We start from the raw sequence: 23,082 nt of genomic DNA on the forward strand, positions 1-23,082 counted from the left end.
AATTGTGGGTTGTGTGTGCGTTTATATGCAGAAAATGGATAATACTAAATTACCCTAATAAAGTATAAAATTACCCTATTATAGTCTCCCAACGGCGCAGAACCACACAATCTTTAGAAACTTACCCCCTTTATTCAGTTGTCTTTAAAATTTGTGTCGCACTCGTCGCTACTATACGGTCCCGGATGTATTTCCTTCAAGGCACATTAGCCCTTCGACTCCTAAGGTGACTAGCATCTAATTTCTCCTTACAGTTTTACCCCTGAATCAGATATTAAGGTAACGAGAATAAAGGAAACGATCGCCGACTAAATAAGCTCTTGATTTTTTTAATAAACTCTCCTTGTCACCACCTTGGAAATTGTATATTGAACAGAGTGGATAAAAAAGCATACTGATGTTAAAATGAGAAGGGTTAAGTATTCGGTAAGTTGTATTATATTTCTTCCAGACCCACGTTAGGTTTTAGCCAGTTTTCGGTTTTTCTTTGCAGAGAAGAAACATATCTGTTTGAGGCTCTCTAACTATTTTATTGACCTCTAGTTTAACAGAGGAACATCAGGGATTGTCAAATAAACGATATTGCGAGAAGAAATACAGACAAAAGGATAAGAGACTGAAACGTCATGAACAAAAAAGAACAATGAATGATAAACGAGAAATTCTTTATCTCGATCATCTCATCTCGATCATCTCATCTCGATCATCTCATCTCGATCATCTCATCTCGATCATCTCATCTCGATCATCTCATCTCGATCATCTCATCTCGATCATCCCTAACGATCACAAAATTATCATAAACCAACGTGTGGAAACGATTTATACTGTCTTGTTGTCCTATTTAAACCAGATGTTGTCATCTAAGTCAAGTAATCGAAGTCGCACCATGACCACCATTAAGTGAAAAATACTTGGAACAGTGGTCTTTTTTGATGATCATGACGAAGCATATAATTATATAATTACGGATATTAGTATCCTTCATCATTCATTTTCGCATTCAATTCGCATCCACTACCACCACAAACCCGCATGTCTTGAACGAGTAGCCGCAGGATGTGTTATCGCGGGCACATCGCATGTCTTCCTCCATCCACAGGCAGTGTAGCACCGGTTATGAAAGACGCGTCACTTGAAGCCAGAAAAGCGATCACATTGGCTACTTCTTCTGCATTTCCAGGACGCCCCAAGGCATGAGTTTCCTTTGAACGTTCTAAAAACTGCGCAAGGAAAAACAGATATAGAGTAAAAGTGAATCAAAGACAAATGTACGGAAAACTATTTCGTTATCAGCGAGATAAGACTTTTTCGTGGTGTTTACATTGAGGGAGGAACTACCATAGCCTTTTCCAGTTGTTCAGTAAGTAAACAGGGGGGAGTAGGGTAGAGAAAAGAAAATGGTGGCGGAGAGCGAAAAATGGATGGAGGTTTGCGACAAGTTGTTTGGTTATGACGCACGTGCGCTCGTGTTAGCCACGCCCGTGTGAGTTGCACATTTCTGGTTTGCCAGCTATCGAAAGGACTCCCATTCGGGGTGTAGGGCGAGCTAACATCGTGACGAGGAAAAAAAATACTCGTATCGGAAGAAAAGACACCAACAAGAGAAACAAGCAGTCTTTAGCCAGGCTGAGCTACAGTTTGTTGGGTAACTTTTCTTCTCAAATGGCGTAGTTACGCCCCATTCTTTCTAAAGACGGGACTGCTTTATATCCTCTAAAAAATACCGAGCATTATGAATTGAATACTAATCTCCAAATGGTGGAACAGTGGTAAAGAGAGGGATGAAATATACCCGCACACAATGCCTTCATGACGCAACTCGACACATGACGTACCTTTTGGTAAGCTTCTTCGTTTAGCCCTCCCCGTTTCTGCAATTCAGTAATCGTAACACCAGGGCTGATGAGCGGAAAGTGAAATATATAAAAAAAAAAAAAAGCTAGCATCTCAATGAAGTTACTAAGGTTAGAATTCTTGTTTTTATTGTTTCCTCTTTTTTCCAAGAACTTTTGTTGCATTGCCTTTGATTTTAACTGACATCCTAGATCTACCACCTAAAATTGTTTTGTTTAATGACAATACTTACTTGACTGAGTTACAGCGGATCTTCTTTGGTGCAAGTTCTAATGAAATAAACAATAACAAGACAGTAGTTATTGCAGGACACTTCTCTCAATGTTTCTAAGAGCAGCGTCCACCATTAATAATAAAAACCCCTTCTTGGGTGTTAAGAACATTCCTTAACAAAAAAATTCTCACAAGTTAAGCAACCTCTAACACAAGTTAAAAAAATTATGTAATTATATTAATTCATATGTAAACCTCACATAAAACAGAGCAACTAATCAGTAGTAAAACCTCTAATATAAAACTGAAATATGATAAAAGTGAAGCTCAAATCTATTTTAGTCCTGTTAGCTGCTTAAATCTGGTGGTTACATCTCCTTAAAAGAGTTACCCACTGAATAAGGTTTATTTCACAGTAAATCTAGGGGAGGTAGTGGGCGGTAGGCATGAGGTACTTGAGCAAGTGTCCACTTAATGTGTAGAATCCTCTAAATGCAGGTTATATGCAAAACCTCTTTGCATATATAAAATAAATGTATAAATAGAAGAACTCACCAAGAGCCACACACCTTGTCAGTTGATCCAAAGCACTTTTTGACATATTGTAGGCCAGAACTCCTGGAAACTATGACAGAACTGCTTGAATCAGGATTATTTAAATAACTTCAATAGAAACAGAGGCAGTTCTGGAGAATTCAAGATAAAACATTAATAACTGACCCACGCAAAAAGAATCCATGATAGCGCTTATTTATTGTTCTGAAAGTGTCCCTGTACACTTAAACAAATTGCATGTGTAGCAGACCCAAAACTAGACTTTGAGTGGCAGGTGTGCAAGTACTAACTGAGCTGTCACCCTTGGGGTGGATCTACGATTTTCAAAAAGACATAAGACATGAAACTCAATATTTCCACTATGCTTAAACATGCATGTATTTGCTCAAGCGTTCAAAATATTTTTCAAACAATTGTAAAAGCATTAACAATTAACCCTTAAATTCCCAGAATCTCATTAGTAATTCTCCTTACTGTCTACAATATAGTTCCTGTGACATTAGCTTGGAGAATTTGGTATAAGATCAAATTAAGATTTTTCTTTATTCTCATCACTTGTCTGCTTGACATTGTATTGATATTGTAAGGAGAAATTCTGTCTTGGTCACCCATGGGAGTTAAAGGGTTAAAACTGATGGACAACTTACCGACCTCAGTCCATTGACACTTGACACATTAACAATGCACCCTGTAATTAGAGAAGTATTCAAAATATGACATATAAATCAAGAAGAGTGTAGTGAGATATGAAAAATAGGTTTTGCTTGCACCTCACGATTGATGTTATTCAGAAAAAAAAAAAAACAATCCAAAACATGATACAACTAACCTTGTGTTGGTGTTAGAAATGGAACTGCTAGAGAAGTTAAATAGAACACTGACCTAGAAAATGTAATCATTAAATAACAGAAATTAAGCAGCCCAATTATGCTTGAAAAAAGTCTGTCCTTGATGACAAGACAATTGAATAAAGATTTTTCTTCAAGCTCATACCTCACATTGATTCTCATGATCTGATCAAATAAATCCAAGGAAGTGTTCTCAATAGTTCCCAAACCAGATATTCCAGCATTGTTAACCTTGAAATGGATCATTGCAATTAATAAGTTACTCTGCATCAAAATTTGTGAAAGAAAATTCTACAATGCAAAAGCCAGCAGTTAAGACATAGCTGGTATTAAATATTATCCAAGTTCTGAGTCAGACATAAAAAAATACCTGTACAAAAGCTGTTTTCATAGATTGATAAATGAAGTGAGCACATTTTTTAAGCTTTTTATTCACCAAAGAAACCATTTTTTCTCTGGAACAAGCTTTACAGAAGAACAACAAAACAATTTCTTACCAAAATATCCAGCTTTCCATAATGTTTGATTGTGGTTCCTAGAAGCGTCTTTACATCTTCATCAGTTTCCAAATCACCTTGCACTGGAAGAACCTTAAGTTGAAAATTTTTAAATTTGAAAACAATTAGCAATTAGGCAGTTCAACCAAGGAGACTCCAAAATTTTATCAAATTAAGGAGACCAAATTAAATGTATAAACGACCACCCAATGATACAGAACTACAAGAATTTTGCCAGGGAGATGGAAGAAAAAATAGCCACTGATCTGCTCAACTCTCATTTCATGGTTTTGTCCACAAACTCTCCCTCTCAACAATCTGTACATACATTCATTTCTTTGTTCTTCTATTCACCTATTTATTCACTTATTTATTCCATTCTATTTTTTCTGTTGTTGAGCTACCTGAGCATCATTTCTTGCTTCTTGGCAGTGAGCTGCTACTTTTTCAAGGTTGGCTTTATTTCTCCCCCCAAATGCCACACTGCATCCAAGCTTGGATAACAGCAAAGTTGTTGCTCTACCAATACCTGAACTGCCACCTAGAGTTTAAGAAGAGTGGTCACATTAATGTCATAATGTCATAGAGATGAGCTGCCAAGAAAAAAATATTTATTATTCATAAAATGCACGGCTTAACTGCAGAATACCCTGCCACTCATTTACATGTCATTGAATAAGAACATGCCTCGTTCTTGAAAGCCTCACGACACATTTATATGAGGTGGACCAAAGGGGCAGGGTATTCTGCAGTTACTTCAAATGCACTACTCATTGAGTGTACTAATTACAAAAATTATAGTCTGATGCAAAAATTATCACTGCGCAAATTTCACATTTATCTATTCAACGAGACTCTCGGGAAAACAAAAATACGAAAAATTGTTTCCCTCATGACCAGATATTTAAGTACTTAAATTTATTGTTATATATCTGACTGGGTGATTGTGAAAATTAATTGACTATAACTAGGCGGGAAATTTTCGTTGATATAAAAACTAAAAGGTAAAGGTCGACAAGATTCTTTAAAAACCTCAACACAGGCACCACTGTTCAATGAAAAGAGGATTTCGGTGCGGATTGTTTTGTACTTTACAATTCACCGTAGGAGACGATTGATTGAGAGAAAAACTACAGAAGGAGTAGATACTTATTTGACTTAAAAGCTCAGAATGTACCTGTTATTAATGCAACTTTGCCTGCGAAAGACATCCCTCCCGCCGCCATTTTGGATTTTTTCCAGTTGTTGAATCCCTCTTACATCGAGAAGTGTGGATGGACTGGAGAATAAAGGTTTGCGGAACGAAACAAAAAAAAAATGCACCAGATCCAAAAAACACAACCTTAGATCGTGAGAAACCATAAAAAACGAAGATGATGAAAACTGAAAAAGGAACACAACAAAACAAAGGAACAAGATGGAAAATAAATACGCAGAAGTGGAATGTATGACAATACAGGATCCTTGGCTGATTTTTTTTTTGTCACGCAATGACGTGTTCCCAACGAGTTGCGTGTCATTCCCAAAATCGACATTTGCCTCAAGATTTAATTCTCTGTTACCTTGAGTCAAATTACTTGAAATTTGAAAAGGTTAAAATTGTTGTTCAGCAATCTTCTTGGTTATAAAGTTTTTGAAAGAGAATGGAGGACTTAAACGATACTATTCAAACTACCAGGATCCAACAACTTTTTGTTGGGCATTAGCTACAACCTTAATGTAATATGTAGGGACGGATTTCGCGAGAAAAGAGTAAAGGGAAACTGACTGACTTATCGGTGGATATGGTTCTTAAGGTGTATCCGGTCTTTTTATCTTTCAATTTCGTCGAGAGAGAGCGGAAGACAGTATTTACTTACCAAGAAAACGTGAATGCGAAAGAGATCTACACTTCCCAAACTTAAAGGAGCAATTCATAAACGCACCTAGGGCTCTCCGCCCGGGCGCACCCATTGAAGCACTTGAGCTGATGATCCTTCGCAAATATTCGTTTACAAATCTTACAATTGTGATGTGCGCACAACTTGGCTGGCCAAAAAATGGTCAAGGTCATGGAATTTTCTCGTCACTCAAATGATGCAACGAGTTGAAGTTGAAATGATAACTTAGTGGCGACTGTGATGTTCCTCGATAACTTATCAGTCAACTGAAGCCCATGTTTAAAGGTTGTTCTCGCGTCGTACTGAACCGTAAGGCATTGTCATACAGTGGAAACATCTTTGGTCCCTCCCGAAAAAATGCTTCAAGAACATTTGTATGTTTTACCGTCATTTAGGCGAGCCTTTCTTTCTAGGGACACTTTTCCTAGTCCCTAGGGTATATATGCGCCTTTGAAGACTGCGGAAATCAACGAGTGAAGACCCTTTAATTTCAACAAGAATATTCGCTGTCTGAAATCCGGCACCCTGCAATTACAACCGCCGTTTCTTATGCGCAATAAATAATTGGATTTTTATTTTGTCGATGCCAGAGAGAAAAACGATTTGAATAAAACTCGCGACTATGTCTTATCATTGACATTGGTAAATCATGTGAGGTTCTGCTTATAGTGCTACAATTACAGAGACTTATCTTTCTATTCAAACTTTCCACCCTTTGCTCCCGAAGAAATTTAACAAACTTTAATATTCATTTATAAGCAGGAGCATTCAGTTTGTATTTCTTTCATCTCGGACACATGGCATGTCTTCCTCCATCAACAGGCAACGAAGCACCTGTCATGAAAGACGATTCACTGGATGCAAGGAAAGCAATCACACTCGATACTTCATCCACATTTCCTGGTCTTCCCAAAGCGTGAGTTTGTTTGCAACGTTCTAGAAACTGCACAAAAGAACAAAAAAGTTTTAAAACAAAACAAATTCGACCATAAAGTCCACGGTATACTTGCGTATTAGTTTTTGGCTCTGGGACTTTGGAACGATAGTCAGCGGCAAAATTGCTTATGACGCTGAGCAAAAAGAGACCGTTCCTATTATTTTCCAATTTCTCTGCCCTCTCTACTCCAAAACAACATTTTACTCCGGCCAGAGGGGGAGCAACCATATTAGCCAACTCGCCCATACCTTTGGTCAACTCGCCACACCGCTAGAGATGACCGGGTACTATGCGCAATGTTTGAACTTTAGTGGAGGGTAAAGTTACCTTTGCGTAAGCCTCGTCATCCATACCTCCCCGTTTATGAATTTCAGTGATTATTACTCCAGGGCTGCAAATGAAAACAGAAGTATCACAGCAGATAAAGATACCACAGCTTAAATTGAGTTCAAAGATTAGAGAGAAAACATCACTTCCATTCTTCTGCAAGTTTTTCTGTTTTTATTTTTTGTTTTTTAAGGAATACTTTTCTTTTCTTTTTACAATTTGATCGTTGAAGCATTCACGACTTTTTGATAGTAATATATAGACAATTCTCTGAAACCCGTTACCTACTGTGTCTAAGAGGGAAAAACCTCGCAAGATGTTAGAGTAAAATTCAACTGAGCTTCGTCGCGTCAAAACCAAAGTAATTATGACGACCAAAGAGAAACCAATGAAAATACACGGCACGAAGAAGCAATCTGTTCGAAGCACGGCAAATGTGAGGCTGAGAAAGTAGCCAAAATTTTCTTTGTCAATCAGTGAGTAAGGTAAAGCAAACAAATACAATCCCGATTACTTAGAGCGCTTCTTGATGGAGTTTCATCAAACCAAAATAAAAGTTATGAAAACGGTCAATCGGAAGAAAGGAAATTATCTTTAAACACCAACGAAAACTCAAAGTTAAACAGAACAAATAGTCTAGAGCGCGGAAAGCTGCGAGCGACCAAGTCGTGATTGGTTTCAGTTTCGCATCATCTGATTGGTTCAGAGAGCGGCACAAGTTATCAGGACCACATAGTAAAGAAAAGCAAAAACAGAGAAATCCCGGATTCTTTCGACACTGTATTAAAAAATTGCTCTAAGAGAGTCATTTGAAAATTGCTCCACGACTTGTTTTAATTACACACTCCGCTTACATGGGGTTGGGGACAGAGTGATAAGTTTATGTAAGGGGAAAGACAGTTAAAGTTTTCTTACTTTCCTGTTTTTGTATAACATTTCGATTATATTTTAATCTGTTATTAATTAAAAATTACTTACTTGACTGAGTTGCATCGAACGTTTTTTGATGCAAGTTCTGAAAATAACATGACAATTAAAATATTAGAGGAAATGCTCTGAATAACTCTGAGGCTTGATAGCTCCTCTGTAAAATAGTGTCTTAAGTGAGCTGATAAAATGTAATATGCTGCTGCTTCTACAAGTTTCAGGTGAGTGTTCCCCTACATAATTTTTAATATTTGTTATCTCTCAGTCTTTTAATTAGTTACAATGCAGCTCAGAGATAAGGAGACCAAAATGTGCAAAGTATAACTTGAATGGTACATGTACAAGACCATATGTATATTAGTATTGACATACCAGTGAATCCATCTATACTCATAATTCTTGTATTTACCCAAACTGAGATGTTTTGGTTCATATCTACCAGTAGGTTAACAAGACCATTAAGGTCTTTTTAATGAGACCACTAAGAAAAGACCTGTTAAATAGTTTGACCCTAAATAAATCAGAGGACACACAAAAAAGCTATAATGTTATACAGGGTGGTTTGTGAATAGTTGTGGTATTATTTTGTCACTCTCACCAAGTGCAACACATCTTGTAAATTGATCAACAGCACTTTTAGACATGTTGTAGGCAAGCACTCCAGGAAACTACAGAGACAGTTAAAAAAACTCAGTATTCCTTGTTTTTTGGTTTTTTCAAGCAGTCCTTGGGTTTGTCACACAACACACTGTTTCATGTGTGGCCTTTCAATAACAGGCCTCATGTCCCAAACAGAAAAACAAGACACCACATCTTTACTAATGATACAAATCTATTGTGCATACATGAAGAAGCAAGAAGCAAAAATGGTATGGTGGGGAAATTATTTTTCTGTAAATCAAAAGAGTGTTCTTGCAACAAGGGTGACTTCAATCATGCAAACCAGGTATAATACAGTAGACACGTGAAAAAAGCTGATCTAAAAAAGCATAAAAATTTCTTCGCTGTTATTCAGTAATTTGATGAACTCACCGATCTCATGCCATTCACACTGGAAACATTCACAATGCAACCTAGAGCAAGAATGGCAAAGCATTGAATATTTCATTCATAACTTTTGTGCCCAATTTACCTATTAAAACTTTCAGTTAGAATTGCAGTAGATAATATTTTACCTTGTGTTTGAATGAGGTAAGGCACTGCCAGTGATGTCAAGTAGAAAACAGCCCTAAAGGTTAAGCCAAGAAACGACAATTTACTTCATTGATAAAACAATCACATGTTCAAAGCAAGGAAAAGTGCATTAGGAACATGACCACTGAGAAGAGATTAATAACTGTTTCAGTGATGGAGGGTACTTATTCATCAAGGGATGTGGGAACAGGATCTAATAGACAGGAGCACTCAAGCATTGTTAACAATGTTTCACAATTCCTCTGAAGAAAGCTGGGAAAAACTCTCCAGATTTTCTTTAGGGGTAACAGGAACAAGCCAAGGTTCAGGAACTTGAAACTTGTCAAGATTTTCTTTGATGAGTTCTATTTTTTCCGAAAAAAGGACCCATTAAAAAGTGTTTTTCACAGCATCCTCTCAGAATGATTGAATTTTCTTGATTTTTTTAATCTGTCAAGTTTTTACTGGTAGTAATTCCAAACTAACAGTAAGTTCCTGACCAGAAATTTCTAACATTTTATTTGCCTTGCACTTGACTGAAATCTGGTGTACTTACAATACGTAAGGTGCCAAAGTGCTTCAGCAGAAGAAAATAAAGGAATCTAATCACCTCATATTTATTCTCATAACTTTGTCAAAGTCTTCCAGTGTAGTCGTTTCTATGGTCCCGGGTATAACTATCCCAGCATTGTTGACCTGTACAGAGATTAAACATCTATGATCACTGAGGTTATTAATTGGCAGTAGCAGCCTTAAGATATCATTATCCTCATCTTTTACTCACCCATTATCTTAAAAGGTTATCTGTTACTCAGTTGTCAATAGATAACAGGTTATCTTTGATACTCAGTCGTCATACCATTCAAATCAGATGTTTCCTAGATGAGTACTCTTCTGTTCTCACTCCACTATCACTAGACAAGTGTAATAATTTATTGCTACTCTTGAGACTATATGCCAAGTGGTAAGTTATTTTCTTGTCCTGTTCAGAAAGAAAAATGACCCTGCAGGTATTTCCTATAATCAACAAGTTAACCCTAAAAACCACTAAGACTGATTGGCATCTAGTTTCTCCTAACAGTATCACTGCTGAATCAAACTTAAAGGTCATGAGAATGGAGGAAATGATTTAAAACTAGAGAGTCTCTTGATAGCTAGGTGAACAAATTCTCCATTTCAGCACAATAGGAAATGTATAGAGAACAGTATTAAGAATATAGATACCCATGTCAGGGTTCAAAGGGATAAAATTTTCCATAGAGATTATAGTAAGAAAGACACGTGTACACTTACCAGAATATCCAATTTTCCAAATTCTTTGATGGTTGCTTCAAAAAGAGCCTTCACATCTTCATCTTTCTCTAGATTGCCTTGCACTGACAGAACCTAAATTAAATTATATCATTTCATCAGCCATGAGAATGACAATTTTTATATCAACAAACTCAACTCCTTGGTAATCAAGGCTGTAGTTGTTACCTGAGCATCAGCTCTAATTTCTTTGCATTTGGCCACCACTTTGTCAAGTTCATCTTTGTTTCTTCCTCCAAAAGCTACACTGCATCCAAGTTTGGACAACAAAAGAACTGTTCCTTTACCAATACCTGAACTTCCACCTGAACACACCAAAAGTCACCAGTTACGCGTCAAATTGATCTGACCATTTCATCAAAATCAAGTTATTAGACCTTAACATGGTTTCTCAAAAAAAACCTTCCAAATATAATAAGATAGACAACCACTATGTCAAAACCGATTCATTTTCAAACTCTTCCATCCTATTGATCTATTTCAGTTTGTTTGTTGGCATCAGCCCCTTCAGTGGGGAGGGAAGGGCAGGACACACCTATCACATCCCCCTTCCATGACTGGGTATCACCTCAACTGAAATATTAACTTGCCTGGATCTCTCTCATTTCCCCTGGAATAAGAGCCTCAAATTACGGAATTTTGATAATTATGATAGTAAATTCAAAGAAAATACCCTCCATAGTTCGCGACTTGACTTCACTTGGGTTCGAACTTACAACCCCGAGAGGCCGTCACGTGCGCCATCGATCCAGGTAAGGTTGGAGTGAAATATTATAAATGTCCTTGGTGCAGTACGCAGAATGTGAATGATTCACCAATGTAAGCACTATTAAACTATAAGAGTTTATCATTCCACACATGCGGAGTTAGTTTTAGGATGTACCTGTTATCAATGCTACTTTGCCAATAAATGATCTCTCTTGCTCAGACATAATGGCAGAGTATCAGACGTGTACGGTACTCAACAATCTGCTTACATGAGGGGTTAATAATGGGTAGCTGAGCATCCGTTCCTGCCATCACTCTTGCTAACTATATTGTCGCTGAACATGCAATAATCTGGCGGAGTAAACCTTAAAGTGTATTTCTCTCTTTTTTTCTTGACATCTGAGGGAAAAAATGCCAGAGTACGAGCTAGCCTTGATAGTCAAACGCCTAACAAAGGTGAGAGGATATGACTGAGTCACCCTTAAAATGATTTTGACTAGAATTTTTTGGGGAAGCTGTAGCACCATACCACAATAGGATGGTTTTTTCCAAAGTTAAAATTCAAGTCAAGACTTGGACTTATTTGCGTGATCAATCTTTTTGTTTGGACAGGAGGGTTTTTCTTCCATGCTTCGTCGGACAGCTTTATTCATCATGAATGAAGGAGGTGTTGTTAAGAAAATGGAAAATCTTGGAGAGCAAGAGCTGCCTCACAGAATGAGAGCGCATCATGAATGGAATACGCATGGAAGGTAACGAGAGTCAAGCGTGCTACGTAGTAACCTAACCTCACATATTATAGAATGTTTGTTTTAACTACTTTACAAAAATTTCCTTTTGTTACCAGTCATATTGTTTGTTGGGCTTAAAAGTTAAGGGAAACCATGTCAGCTGAATATGAATGCCTAGTTGCACGCTGGGAAGAAAATAATTGTTTGATAAAATTGTACTTCCTTTCCAATAGCCAAAAGCCTTAAAGAAATAATTGCCTTGCAGTTAATTACATGCTCATGTGTAATGCTGTCTGGCTGCATCTTGCTGCAAATGATATTCTCTTCTTGCACAGTAGTACAGTAGTACCACTATTTTGCTGTGATCATTAGGTGGTGAGACCTTGTTGCATTTGGTTTGCATACTTACAACCTTGGTTAACATTCTCTGACATTAATGTTCCCTTTAGTTTTGATAAGAGCTATGTAACTGAAACTCCTATAGGAACTGAAAAAGATTTATCCTTAGCTAAAGATGGTCTGTGTAATGCACTAATCAATTCAAAGCTTCAAAATCCCCACTCCCTTGGGCATTTGAAATTTTGAAGGCCCTTTTGTTAAATTACAGCAACTGGGGCAAAAACTGTATTCAAATGCCCCACCCACTGAGAAAATCAACAAATGTTACTTTCTTCACTTTGACTTTGTATACCTTTTTCTTTTGAGCCATTCACTTGTGAGAGGAAACTAGTCCTCGAAACACCTCCATATTAAAAGATATAACATTTGTAAATTCTCATCACTAATCTGACTTTTGAACACTCCCTATACATAAAAGGGCCAACATGTATTTAGAGTATAGCTGTTTAGCTGCTTTTAATTCCTCCCTCTTTCTGTTTTTCCAGATACTTCTTAATCAACTTTATCTTGGGAGCAGATGGAGTCAAACAACTGAAACGTGAGCTGGAAACAGACTTAGACCTCATACGGCCAAGATTAGTGAAAGTTAGAAGCTGCTATGAACCAAAGAAAAAACCACTTAACACTATAGAATGTTGGAACAGTTACAGACCTCCTTACAGCACATAGTTACACCATTTGCAGTTGTACACACTCACATACAAATATCAGAGGAGTTTCTTCAGGTGTTCATTTCTTAATTGAAATTTGCATTCATTCTTGGGAGTACTGTTGATTGGTGTAAATTTTGACATTCCAGTGAAGTGTTTCATTGTAAAAATGAGTCAAATTTAAAGAAAGGACTTAGAAGTAAGCTTGAAAGGGGTAATTGTTAGGGAAGAGTGATAGCCAAACAGGCAATTGTTTTGAGAGTATGGATTCTAAATCCTTTCACTTCCAATATCAAAAAATCATTTTCCTGTCTGTCATACACTTCTTGAATTTTAAGTTCTGAGAATTTGATGTAAAATCAGACATAGTTCCTTGGTTGATATTTTTCTATCTTTTTGTGACCTTTCAGCTTGAAAATTTACATACATTGCAGGAAGAAATTTATTTTTGGTTACTGGTACTTTTAGGAGTGAAAGGGTTGAGGAGTGAAAGGCAGGTTTGTTTGTATCTTTCCTAAGTGATACCCAAGTAGGAAATCAGTTTTGCCATCATATGGATATGAATTAAATATTTGAAAAGAATATACAGAAAACCTTGAAGAAAGCTTTGAATGAAGTGACGAGCATGTGAAACTTTTTTCATGTTATGATATTTGCTAACACGTAAAAATAAGTCATACATGTATAATCCTTACAGGGAAATAAATTAGTCCTGAATTTTGCTTGAAATTTTCAATGATTTGTGATTTATGTTTGTTGATCTTTCAACGAGTCAATCCATTAATATCTTCCTTCCTTTATTTTAATGCATTTTAAAACTTTTTCTACTCGTGATATTCATTCCTACGCGTAGCTTTAAAGTGTTGATTGTCAGCGCGTGGTCTACTTCTGTTGTCGCTACTTCCTTTACTAGGAAGAGGAAGAAGACTTCACCATAAGCGGGCCAAAGGTAGGCTGTCCCAAATAAAGCCAAAAGAAACATTCAAGCAGAGCAAGTAAACACCTTTAATCTTGTAGGGAACATAGAGGAATTTCTTTATCGGCCCTCAGCTTACAAATCTTTACATGCAGGGCAACACGTAAACTCTGCGCTCGCATTTCCTCCTTCAATACCGTGGTGTAATGCTGACCTTTTCACACTCATGAGTGAGAAGTTTCTTCACTTCCGCTTTTGATTGCTTCAAAGCTGAAACAGAAGCTATCAAATGACCCAATGAAGAAATTTAAGTCGGAGGCTGACCGTTTCGCCCATTTCCACATTTTGACAAGCTAGCATCATGAAAGCTCAAACTCAGAGGAGTTGTACCAACCTTTCAATAATTTCTATTGCATCTGTATTGTTTTACTGTGTTGGATTTTTGAGAATTGAAATGGAACTAAGCAATCACAGGAAGAAAATAACTGCTCTTGAAGACTTTGTAGACGCTATGAAAGTCCACGAAGGGTTAACCCAAGGTACCCCAGCTGGTAGGTATTACAAAGGAACTCCACAATTTGTTAATTTAGAAAAGCTTAGCTTAAATGTTCCAAGTTTTCACTCGCAATTTGTCATAATCTTTGCCATCCTGGTCCCTGTGTGGCTTATTATTACCGTTTCGTTTCGTTTCAAGATTTTTGTCTATTTCGAGGCAGATCTCTATAACGATAAAATGACTCGAATATCGTGAAGTAACTTGACTTAGCTGCTTATGTCGACAAACAAGTGAAGTAACAGACTACGTGTGTGCCATAATCACACGATAAGATTTTCTTCGTCGCTAACGCTAAAGAAGCTTTCTTTATTCTGCAATTCTGTTCCAACTAGTACAATAACAATTCCGAATAACCGCGCCACAACATTCAGTTTCGGGCGCATCAAAACCTTAACGACGAATTTTTAAGAGGCTCGGTTTCCGTTTTCCAAGCAGAACCGTCCGAATACTTAGGCCTAGTTCAAACGTCGATCTTTACATGTACCGAACCTAATTGCAATTTGGGTCGACTCGAATAATTAAGAGCGGCAGTTGATTCAAACGTCGATCCGAATTTAGTCGATCCTAATTGCAAAACTGAACATAACTCCATTGTAGTCAGCGGTTAATGCCTACCAATGGGTATACAGGTATATTTTGTGGATGAGGAGCACGAGCCTTCCTCCTTTACCGCCATATTGTTTGAATGGTTCGAAGGCTTTCGCGCATGGCACGTAAGCGAACTTTCTTGAATTGTGGGTAAAACATAATTATTTTAACGTATGTATAATGTATGCATTAAGTTCGGTACATGTAAAGTACGACGTATGAATCAATGTCGATCTTTTATCGTTCTATCCGACTAGCCGAGTCGGATAGAACGGCACTGTCGATCCGAATACAAATCTGCCGATCCTAATTGATTCAAACGTCGATCTTTACATGTACTTAATAGAAACGTTAGGTTCGGTACATGTAAAGATCGACGTTTGAACTAGGCCTTAGGCCGAACTTAATGCATACATTATACATACGTTAAAATAATTATGTTTTACCCACAATTCAAGAAAGTTCGCTTACGTGCCATGCGCGAAAGCCTTCGAACCATTCAAACAATATGGCGGGAAAATAGGAAGGCTCGTGCTCCTCTTGTTTTAAATTGATAATTGTTGCAAACATTTTCCCACCAGCCAGAATTTCTTTTCAGTCGACGACACGAACGAACTGGACGAGGAACTGTGATGTTCCTTTGGGAAATAAGCAATAATAGAAGGCAAGCCAAATTCAAAACTCGTCTTCTCCTGGCAGCAAGGTTGTTTAATGCTAACTGCATCTTGAGTCGCCTTTTTCTACCCTCCTTAATCGCATTTGCAAGAAAAACAAGCTCTTCATTTCCACAAGTTGTGCTTCCCGCATTTTTTTCCGCCATTTTGGTAGGCATTAACCGCTGACTACAATGGAGTTATGTTCAGTTTTGCAATTAGGATCGACTAAATTCGGATCGACGTTTGAATCAACTGCCGCTCTTAATTATTCTAGTCGACCCAAATTGCAATTAGGTTCGGTACATGTAAAGATCGACGTTTGAACTAGGCCTTAGTTTTTCATTTAGAAACCTCTTAGTAGCTTGTAAATATGGGGAAAGTCACACGACACCAAAAAGTAAAAGCTATACACAGGAAGAGACAATAAAATGTCACACTGACACACTTAAACCAAAACTCGGGGTTGAAATCAATGCTGCTTAACAGGAAGCAGCGACTCTGGCATCATGTGATCTCAAACGCAGACCAACGAGGAAGTTACGAATTTTACTGAGGGAGTAATCATCAGAGGAAAGAAGAAACGTGGTCCAGAGGGGCTGGAGGAGTAACAAAGACTTCTCATTCCTGAATTCTCGTACCAGAAAAGGTCGCATTTGCAAAAACGACGTATCAAATTTTTACGTAGCACCTGTACCAAGCTAAGTGCGGTGGTGCTGTTTTAGGGTCAAAAGTAACTAAATTCTCTCATGGCGAACTAGCACGAGCATAGCCAGCAATTTATATGGAGAACAGCAATAAATGTATTCTAGGCAGCAAGACGCACAAAAAAATGGCCACTTCAACTCGTAAGTGACTGACTCATGTAACTTAGACCTTCAACCAAAAACTCAGAGAATGCAACCGTCGGCAGTTTTGAACTTAGAATGATTTCAAGAGAAATGATTAAGAACGCGAAAAAAAAAGAAGAAGAAGAAAGCAAGGAAGAAAATACAGTGAAGTTAGTGATCGACGAGCAAAAAATGTTTATTTGCATCAAATATTCCACTTACGAGTTTCTTGCACTTTATCATCGACACATTTGATTACTATGCTCATAGTTTCAATTCCACCTCGCTCTTAAATTGGCTTTAGGCCAATTTAAAGTACCCATCCGATTACTCGCTGACTCCGCTTAGGCTTTTTTTCAATAATGATTCATCGGGACCATTTTATCCTAAGATAAGGCGTCCGCGGCGAGCGTATCAAATTATATATTTAAGGCGGAGGTCTTAAGCTTCTGCTCTTAATTGCAGACTTATTGCACTAAATTTTGTCAATTTCCCCCTTCCGTACTATTATGGTCAAATCATAAAATTTCACCGTTTCTTTCATAGAAGCCCAAATTAAATCCTACAGAAACAAGCGTAATGCTGACACGACCAGAAATGCCACAGAAGATAAAACTTCGTCGCAAGCGTTACCGAAGATGAAAAAACTTTTGTCGAGCGGCCGACTACGATTATGTCAACCAAACGGTTATACCAGTCCTTGTGGGCCACCAGGCCCCCCTGGCCCACCTGGACCGAAAGGTAAGAGAGGGAGACCTGGGAAAAATGGAGACAAAGGTAGTGCGGGACAACCTGGAAAGAGAGGAAAGCGAGGTATGACGGGCATTGCTGGATTAAAGGGGAACACTGGACCCAGAGGAGAAAAAGGGGACATAGGAGCCACTGGAATGCCGGGAATGAAAGGGGAGCCCGGTGAATCGATTTCTGGACCTACTGTTGAAGTTTCTCCTCAAATTCGGACTGTAAACGAGACTGGATCAACGGCTTTCCAGTGCTCAGTCAGTGGTAATCCCAAGCCAAAAATGAAGTGGAACAGGCTGTTAAAGGGTTCGGAACTTGAGCAGTCGACGGTTTCGGAAGGACGACTACAATTAAGGAATATTAGAAGAGGTGATGCCGGCATGTATCGATGTTCAGCGGCAAACATCTTAGGACAGGCTCAGAAAACAGTACGACTGGTCGTGAATGGTATGTTTTTCGTGAATGGTCTGTTATACATCTTCAAGGCTTCATGAAAAAAAATTGTTCTTCCTTCGTTGTAAGCTTGATTAAGGATGTACTAAAATATACCACAAATGATAAGTAAGGGTTCAAACCACCCACTGTGCACAGAAAAAAAGCTTCGCCGAGCTGCACTTGTCGGATCTAATGCTACAGGTTTAGCACTCGGAAAGTGTCATCAATGTCTGATACATCCAACACGTTATTAATTTGGGTCACTCAAATTATTAATGAACCGTCTGTGGGTAGGAAATAACTTATGTTCGCACATGATCAATTTACAGTGTGCTTTTTTCTTCTTAGTTCGTCCACGTGTTTCCCTCAATCCTGGACCAATGTATGCCATTGAAGGAAGTAATATAACCCTTCCAATCTGTCGGGAGACAGGTCATCCACGGCCAGATATCAAATGGCTCAGACCGTTTGGTCAGTTACCACAAGGAAGAGTTCAGTTTGAAAACAAAAACAGCACACTGGCAATATTTGACGTTCGTCGCACTGACTCTGACAACTATGTATGTGTGGCATCAAACCTTCTCGGTAGAGCTATGAAAAAAACTCTGCTGCTCGTGTTGTCTCTTCCAAAATTTATATTTAAACCACCCGAGAGAAAAACAGCATTTTCCGGGTTCAGTTTGAAGCTGAACTGTAGCGTAACTCGCAACGGGCACCCAGTGATTAGCTGGAAAAGACAAGGCGCTCAACTTCCCGCGGGGAGAAGTTTTATTTCAAAGAAAGGACTGGTGATCACAGATCTACGGCTTCAAGATGCTGGAAACTATACTTGTATTGCTACAATAGCAGGAAAATTTTCCATTGAGACCTCTACTTTTGTGGAAATAAAAGGTGATAAAAAGATGGCCGCACCTTTTGACCCACTACAAAATGAACTATTAACTCAGAGTATCATCTAAAAGTAATGATCATATACAACTAACCATAGACTTAGGAAGGGCACGTTAATAACTGATGTACCATATCAAAGTGTATTCTATATATCGTCAATATTCTGTGGTTTTGTTTGGAAACAAGTGAAACGTTTAGCAAAAGCTTTCGCTGTCCTCAAACTGGTAACTGATGGGTCAAACATTTGTGCATAAGTCTCAGCATTATTTTAAAATAATTTTCCTTGCCTTTTAAGAAAGCTGTGCTGTAGTCATAAAGACTGTTGGCACACCTGTCCTTCATTACAGACGATCGACCGCACAAGGAGCTTGGATGAGAGACCCATTAGGAGTTATGGGTAAGAACAGTATATTCGTAATGGAGTCATATCATCATAGAAATGTGGTTGAAGAATATGAAGACATGGCCAAGTTAAAGACAGGCGTGACTCGTAAGACGTACAAACTACCTTATAACTGGCACGGGACGGGAGCAGTGGTATACGGGTCATACCTCTACTACAACAGGTCAGGTAACATTTTGGTTTTCGTCAACAAACTCACATGCGCGAGAAGCAAATATTCTAGCTATTTCTATTTGCAAAGATTACAAATAGACGAATTATAGCAACACATTTTCACAACATATTTGTTGATATTTTACCGGAAAATTCATAACTCTTTGAACTTCATAATTCCAGAGCAACAGTTTTTATTTGCAAATTTGCAGTTAGATCGTACTGAGTAACTAAAAGAAGGTTTAGAACTTGATTGAAACTTAAAAGGAAAAAGAATAAAAATGTATTTTATTTTCATAAATTATTCAGAGAGTCTCAGATTTTTTGTGCTATGTATGTATGTATGTATCTATATATGTTGTTTTGTGCTAGGTTTGTGCTTTGACTATCACCCCTGAATCAAACATCACGGTCACGAGAATAAAGGAAATGATCACCAAATAAAAAAGTACTGTTGATTGTTACATAAATTCTCTTTTTCAGCACCTTTGGAAATGTATAAAGGACAGTATGGAGAATATGCATACTGATATTAGGGTTTTAGGGGTTCTAAGGGTTTTAAGGGTTAATAAGCACTTTTTAAGCAAGAGAGGTGTAACCATTCAACTATTTACTTAAAGTGTTGAGAAATAAGAACTGATCGAGTTTTTCTTTCTCTCTCCGTTTGAAATCTCTTCCTCTCGTCGATACAGAGAAGGAACGTCCTACATTGACAGGTATAATCTGCAGACAGAGCGTCTTGAGGGTACAATAACATTGAGTGATTTCTCACATTGGTACTACCAGTGGAGTGGATACAGTGCAGTGGACCTAGCAGTTGATGAGCATGGATTGTGGGTATTGTGGGGAAGACACAACGGACGTCTGAACGCAGCAAAAATCGACGTAGATAGCAACCGCATAACACGAACGTGGACCTTGAACACAGGTGAAACAGATATTGCAAAATCATTAGAAGCCTTTAAAAGGTCGCAACCAAAATTATTTGACGTAATATTCCCTCAACCTTTACTACAGTTATAAAATAATCACCCTCTGAAGACAGAAAGAAATAAGATCCAAAGATCAGCGGGCTTATCATCTCATTCAATCAATCACCAATGAAGAATTAGTCTATAATTGATCTTAGAGAGTCCTTCATGTAAATCACCCTTATTTCCAGGACAACCATTCGCCGTGCAACAAACATTAGTATTGTTACTGAAGCCCTCACCCAAAGCTTGATTGGCGTAAGCATGCTAGATTAATAGATAAATAACTATCGTGTATACCCAGGTGGAAAATCAAGACCCCAAGAAACTCGACATCCGTAAGAACAGAGATTTAGCGGAGAAGTTCTACCAATATGTTTCTGAGTGAAATACCAGTGTGGTACTTCACTCAGAATCATACTCTGAAAATGATTTTGTTATTTGGGTACATGAAGGAGGCATCACCGACTTTCTGACTATTCATTTATCTAATGCTAGTCCTTCTCGTTTTTCACAGAACCAATGAACTACATGGGCAATTCTTTTGTAGCCTGTGGAGTAATCTACTGTATTGACGACTATAGCACCAATCCCACCACTATCAACTTTGCTTATGACACCAAGAAAGGAAAACAGTGGAACCCGAACATACAGTTTATAAACCAGTATGGCTACAACTCCATGGTGGACTATAACCCCAGAGAGAAAGTGCTGTACGCTTGGGACTACGGGCGATTCGTTACTTACTCCCTCACTTTTCAATAAACCGAAAAAGGAACATGGAGCTTAGAAGCACTCTCAGGTTGCTTTTAGGAGACATTTTTTGAGGAATAAAATTACTTTGTTGTAGATCCATAGATTGAAACTGTTAAGTGAGCTAGATTGACGCATTGTCAATTGTGAATTAATTGCGCGATGTTTTCTAGTAAATATTGGCCGCTCAATTTTTGATAGTTGTATTTCCTACTTTGAAAGTTATGTGTAGTTTAAATTTTGAAATCATTGAATGGAAGTTAAGCAATGAGTCTTGATCTTTTGAGTTTAGTTTCTCCATAACATATAGAACTGAAACAATTTAATGGTAGTTCTTTGTAAATCTGCTTATTTGGAGATAAACGAGGAGCAAAATTATCATCGTATTTGTAAGATAAGTATGATTAGGAAGCCAAGTGAACGGTAACTTCCAATTAACTCGCTAACTGGCAAATGAGTGTCGAATAATATAGCGTGACTTAGCTCGGAGTGCGTATAATTCAGTAAGCATTTTATGCATGTTTGTAGTGTTTTCCTTGAAAAAAAAAGTTATATTTCAAAAACCGTGAGTATTTGTTTGTTGAGATACAAAGTCCACTGATCATCGGATCTAATTTCTTCCTGTCTTCAGGAGATGATTATTTTATAACTGTAGTACAGGTTATGAGGAACATTACGTCAAATAATTTTGGTCGCGACCTTTTGAAGGCTTCTAATGATTTTGTAATATCTGTTTCACCTGTGTTCGTCTGTGTGTCCGTGGAGTGACAACGAGAGGCGAAACACAACGTTTCCCAGCCAGTAAGACTAATATATCATCCAAATGCAGTTATGTGAAAAGTGAGTCATTGAGAGCTGTTGAAACTTTAGAATTTGAACCAGATCTCGCGGCGGGGCAAAAAGAGTTAGGATACTGCCTCACTATTTGTGACTAATGTTGCAAAAGAGCTTTCGAGCTGTGTTGATTTCAAGTAGGTTTTTCTTTTTATCAAAACTTAGATTAGAAACATTAAGAATATTAAGTACGTCCAGTACAATTAGTCAATGATTGATCTCAAAGAGCACCCTCATTACCGAGATAACCATTCACCGTGCAACAAACATTAGAGTTCCAATGTGGTATTTCACTCAGAGTCATACTCTGAAAATGATTTTCTTATTTGGGTACATAAAGGAGGCGTCACTGTCTTTTTGACTGTTCATTCATTTAATGCTATTCTTTTTCTTTCTCGTTTGTCACAGAACCAATGTACTCATTGTGCAATGCTTTCGTCGTCTGTGAAGTAATCTTCCGTATTGATGACTTCAGAAAAAATCCCATCACCATCAATTTTGCCTATTACACCAAGACAAAAAACAGTGGAACCCGAACATACATTTTGTGAACCAGTATGACTATAACTACAAGGTGGACTAAAACCCCACACAGAGAAAGAGTGCTGCATGATTGGGACGATACGTGCCATGTCACTTACCCTGTCTCTTTTGAGCGTGAAAAGAAAATGAATTGAGAGGGTTGTGCCCGATGCTGCATGAGATGCTATAAAAAAGAATTACACTACTTTGCAGTTGATCTGGCGGAAAACCGGCAACTTTTAAAAATTGCATAAAAAATGAGTCGTGGCACTTTTTAACTATAAACTGACTGCGCAAAGTAGAACGATTCTTTCTGACGACAGTAATGCCTTGAATATGAAATTTGTTCTGTTACGTAATTATACCTTTTAACTTAAAACTTTGTTAGGGAATTTCTATGGCAAAGTTTATGGTATTTTTTCAAAATCATATATCATAGCAAAACAATAGGTCTAGTTCTTGGAGCTATTCATAGTTACGTTTCTCCAGCAGATTTGGAACTTGAACAATTTCTGATTTATAGTCTTATTCGAAACTACCGTATCCATGTGTGTAAGTAAAATTATTAACACCCAAGACTCTTTCGATACTGCTGATCCAAGGGGTTTGCAGGACAGAGGTTACATGTGAACCTCGTAATGACTTGGATAGTTCACCACTATTCAGTCTCAGTGACTCAGTGGTAGAGAATCGGCGCGCGGAATCCGAAGGTCTGGGGTTCGATTCCTCGTGGGGGCTTCTTTGTCCAACGCTTGCGTTAGACGTAAAACAGCTTTCTCTCCTCATTACCTGGCTCAAAATTTACTGTCTCTCTTATTCTATA

At 37.9% G+C, this 23,082-nt stretch overlaps 4 protein-coding genes across 4 annotated transcripts; 2 read left to right on the forward strand and 2 right to left on the reverse strand.

Moving 5' to 3' along the window:
* Positions 1-144: 144 nt before the first annotated feature.
* LOC131793756 (3-oxoacyl-[acyl-carrier-protein] reductase FabG) lies at positions 145-5,206 on the reverse strand. Its single transcript, XM_059111235.2, has 10 exons — positions 5,148-5,206; positions 4,375-4,511; positions 3,971-4,063; positions 3,619-3,704; positions 3,455-3,507; positions 3,273-3,313; positions 2,626-2,695; positions 2,090-2,126; positions 1,839-1,902; positions 145-1,223 (listed from the first exon to the last, which is right to left on the reverse strand). The coding sequence occupies exons 1-10, from the start codon at positions 5,194-5,196 to the stop codon at positions 1,065-1,067; spliced, it is 789 nt and encodes a 262-aa protein (XP_058967218.2). The 5' UTR covers positions 5,197-5,206; the 3' UTR covers positions 145-1,064.
* Positions 5,207-6,381: 1,175 nt separating this feature from the next.
* On the reverse strand, positions 6,382-11,501 carry LOC136283553 (3-oxoacyl-[acyl-carrier-protein] reductase FabG-like). The gene is made up of 10 exons (XM_066172581.1): positions 11,409-11,501; positions 10,694-10,830; positions 10,508-10,600; positions 9,825-9,910; positions 9,217-9,269; positions 9,074-9,114; positions 8,640-8,709; positions 8,093-8,129; positions 7,115-7,178; positions 6,382-6,793 (listed from the first exon to the last, which is right to left on the reverse strand). The coding sequence occupies exons 1-10, from the start codon at positions 11,455-11,457 to the stop codon at positions 6,635-6,637; spliced, it is 789 nt and encodes a 262-aa protein (XP_066028678.1). The 5' UTR covers positions 11,458-11,501; the 3' UTR covers positions 6,382-6,634.
* Positions 11,502-11,554: 53 nt separating this feature from the next.
* On the forward strand, positions 11,555-13,736 carry LOC131793603 (small ribosomal subunit protein bS6m-like). The gene is made up of 3 exons (XM_059111029.2): positions 11,555-11,689; positions 11,846-11,985; positions 12,849-13,736. Exons 1-3 carry the CDS (start codon positions 11,645-11,647, stop codon positions 13,030-13,032), a joined length of 369 nt encoding a protein of 122 aa, XP_058967012.2. The 5' UTR covers positions 11,555-11,644; the 3' UTR covers positions 13,033-13,736.
* A 310-nt stretch (positions 13,737-14,046) lies between these two features.
* LOC131793656 (uncharacterized) lies at positions 14,047-21,381 on the forward strand. The gene is made up of 6 exons (XM_066172162.1): positions 14,047-14,480; positions 17,103-17,744; positions 18,081-18,623; positions 18,919-19,189; positions 19,872-20,107; positions 20,668-21,381. The coding sequence occupies exons 1-6, from the start codon at positions 14,291-14,293 to the stop codon at positions 20,913-20,915; spliced, it is 2,130 nt and encodes a 709-aa protein (XP_066028259.1). The 5' UTR covers positions 14,047-14,290; the 3' UTR covers positions 20,916-21,381.
* Positions 21,382-23,082: the final 1,701 nt, after the last annotated feature.

Source organism: Pocillopora verrucosa, chromosome 9 (genome assembly GCF_036669915.1).
Source record: "Pocillopora verrucosa isolate sample1 chromosome 9, ASM3666991v2, whole genome shotgun sequence".
Taxonomy (NCBI): domain Eukaryota; kingdom Metazoa; phylum Cnidaria; class Anthozoa; order Scleractinia; family Pocilloporidae; genus Pocillopora; species Pocillopora verrucosa.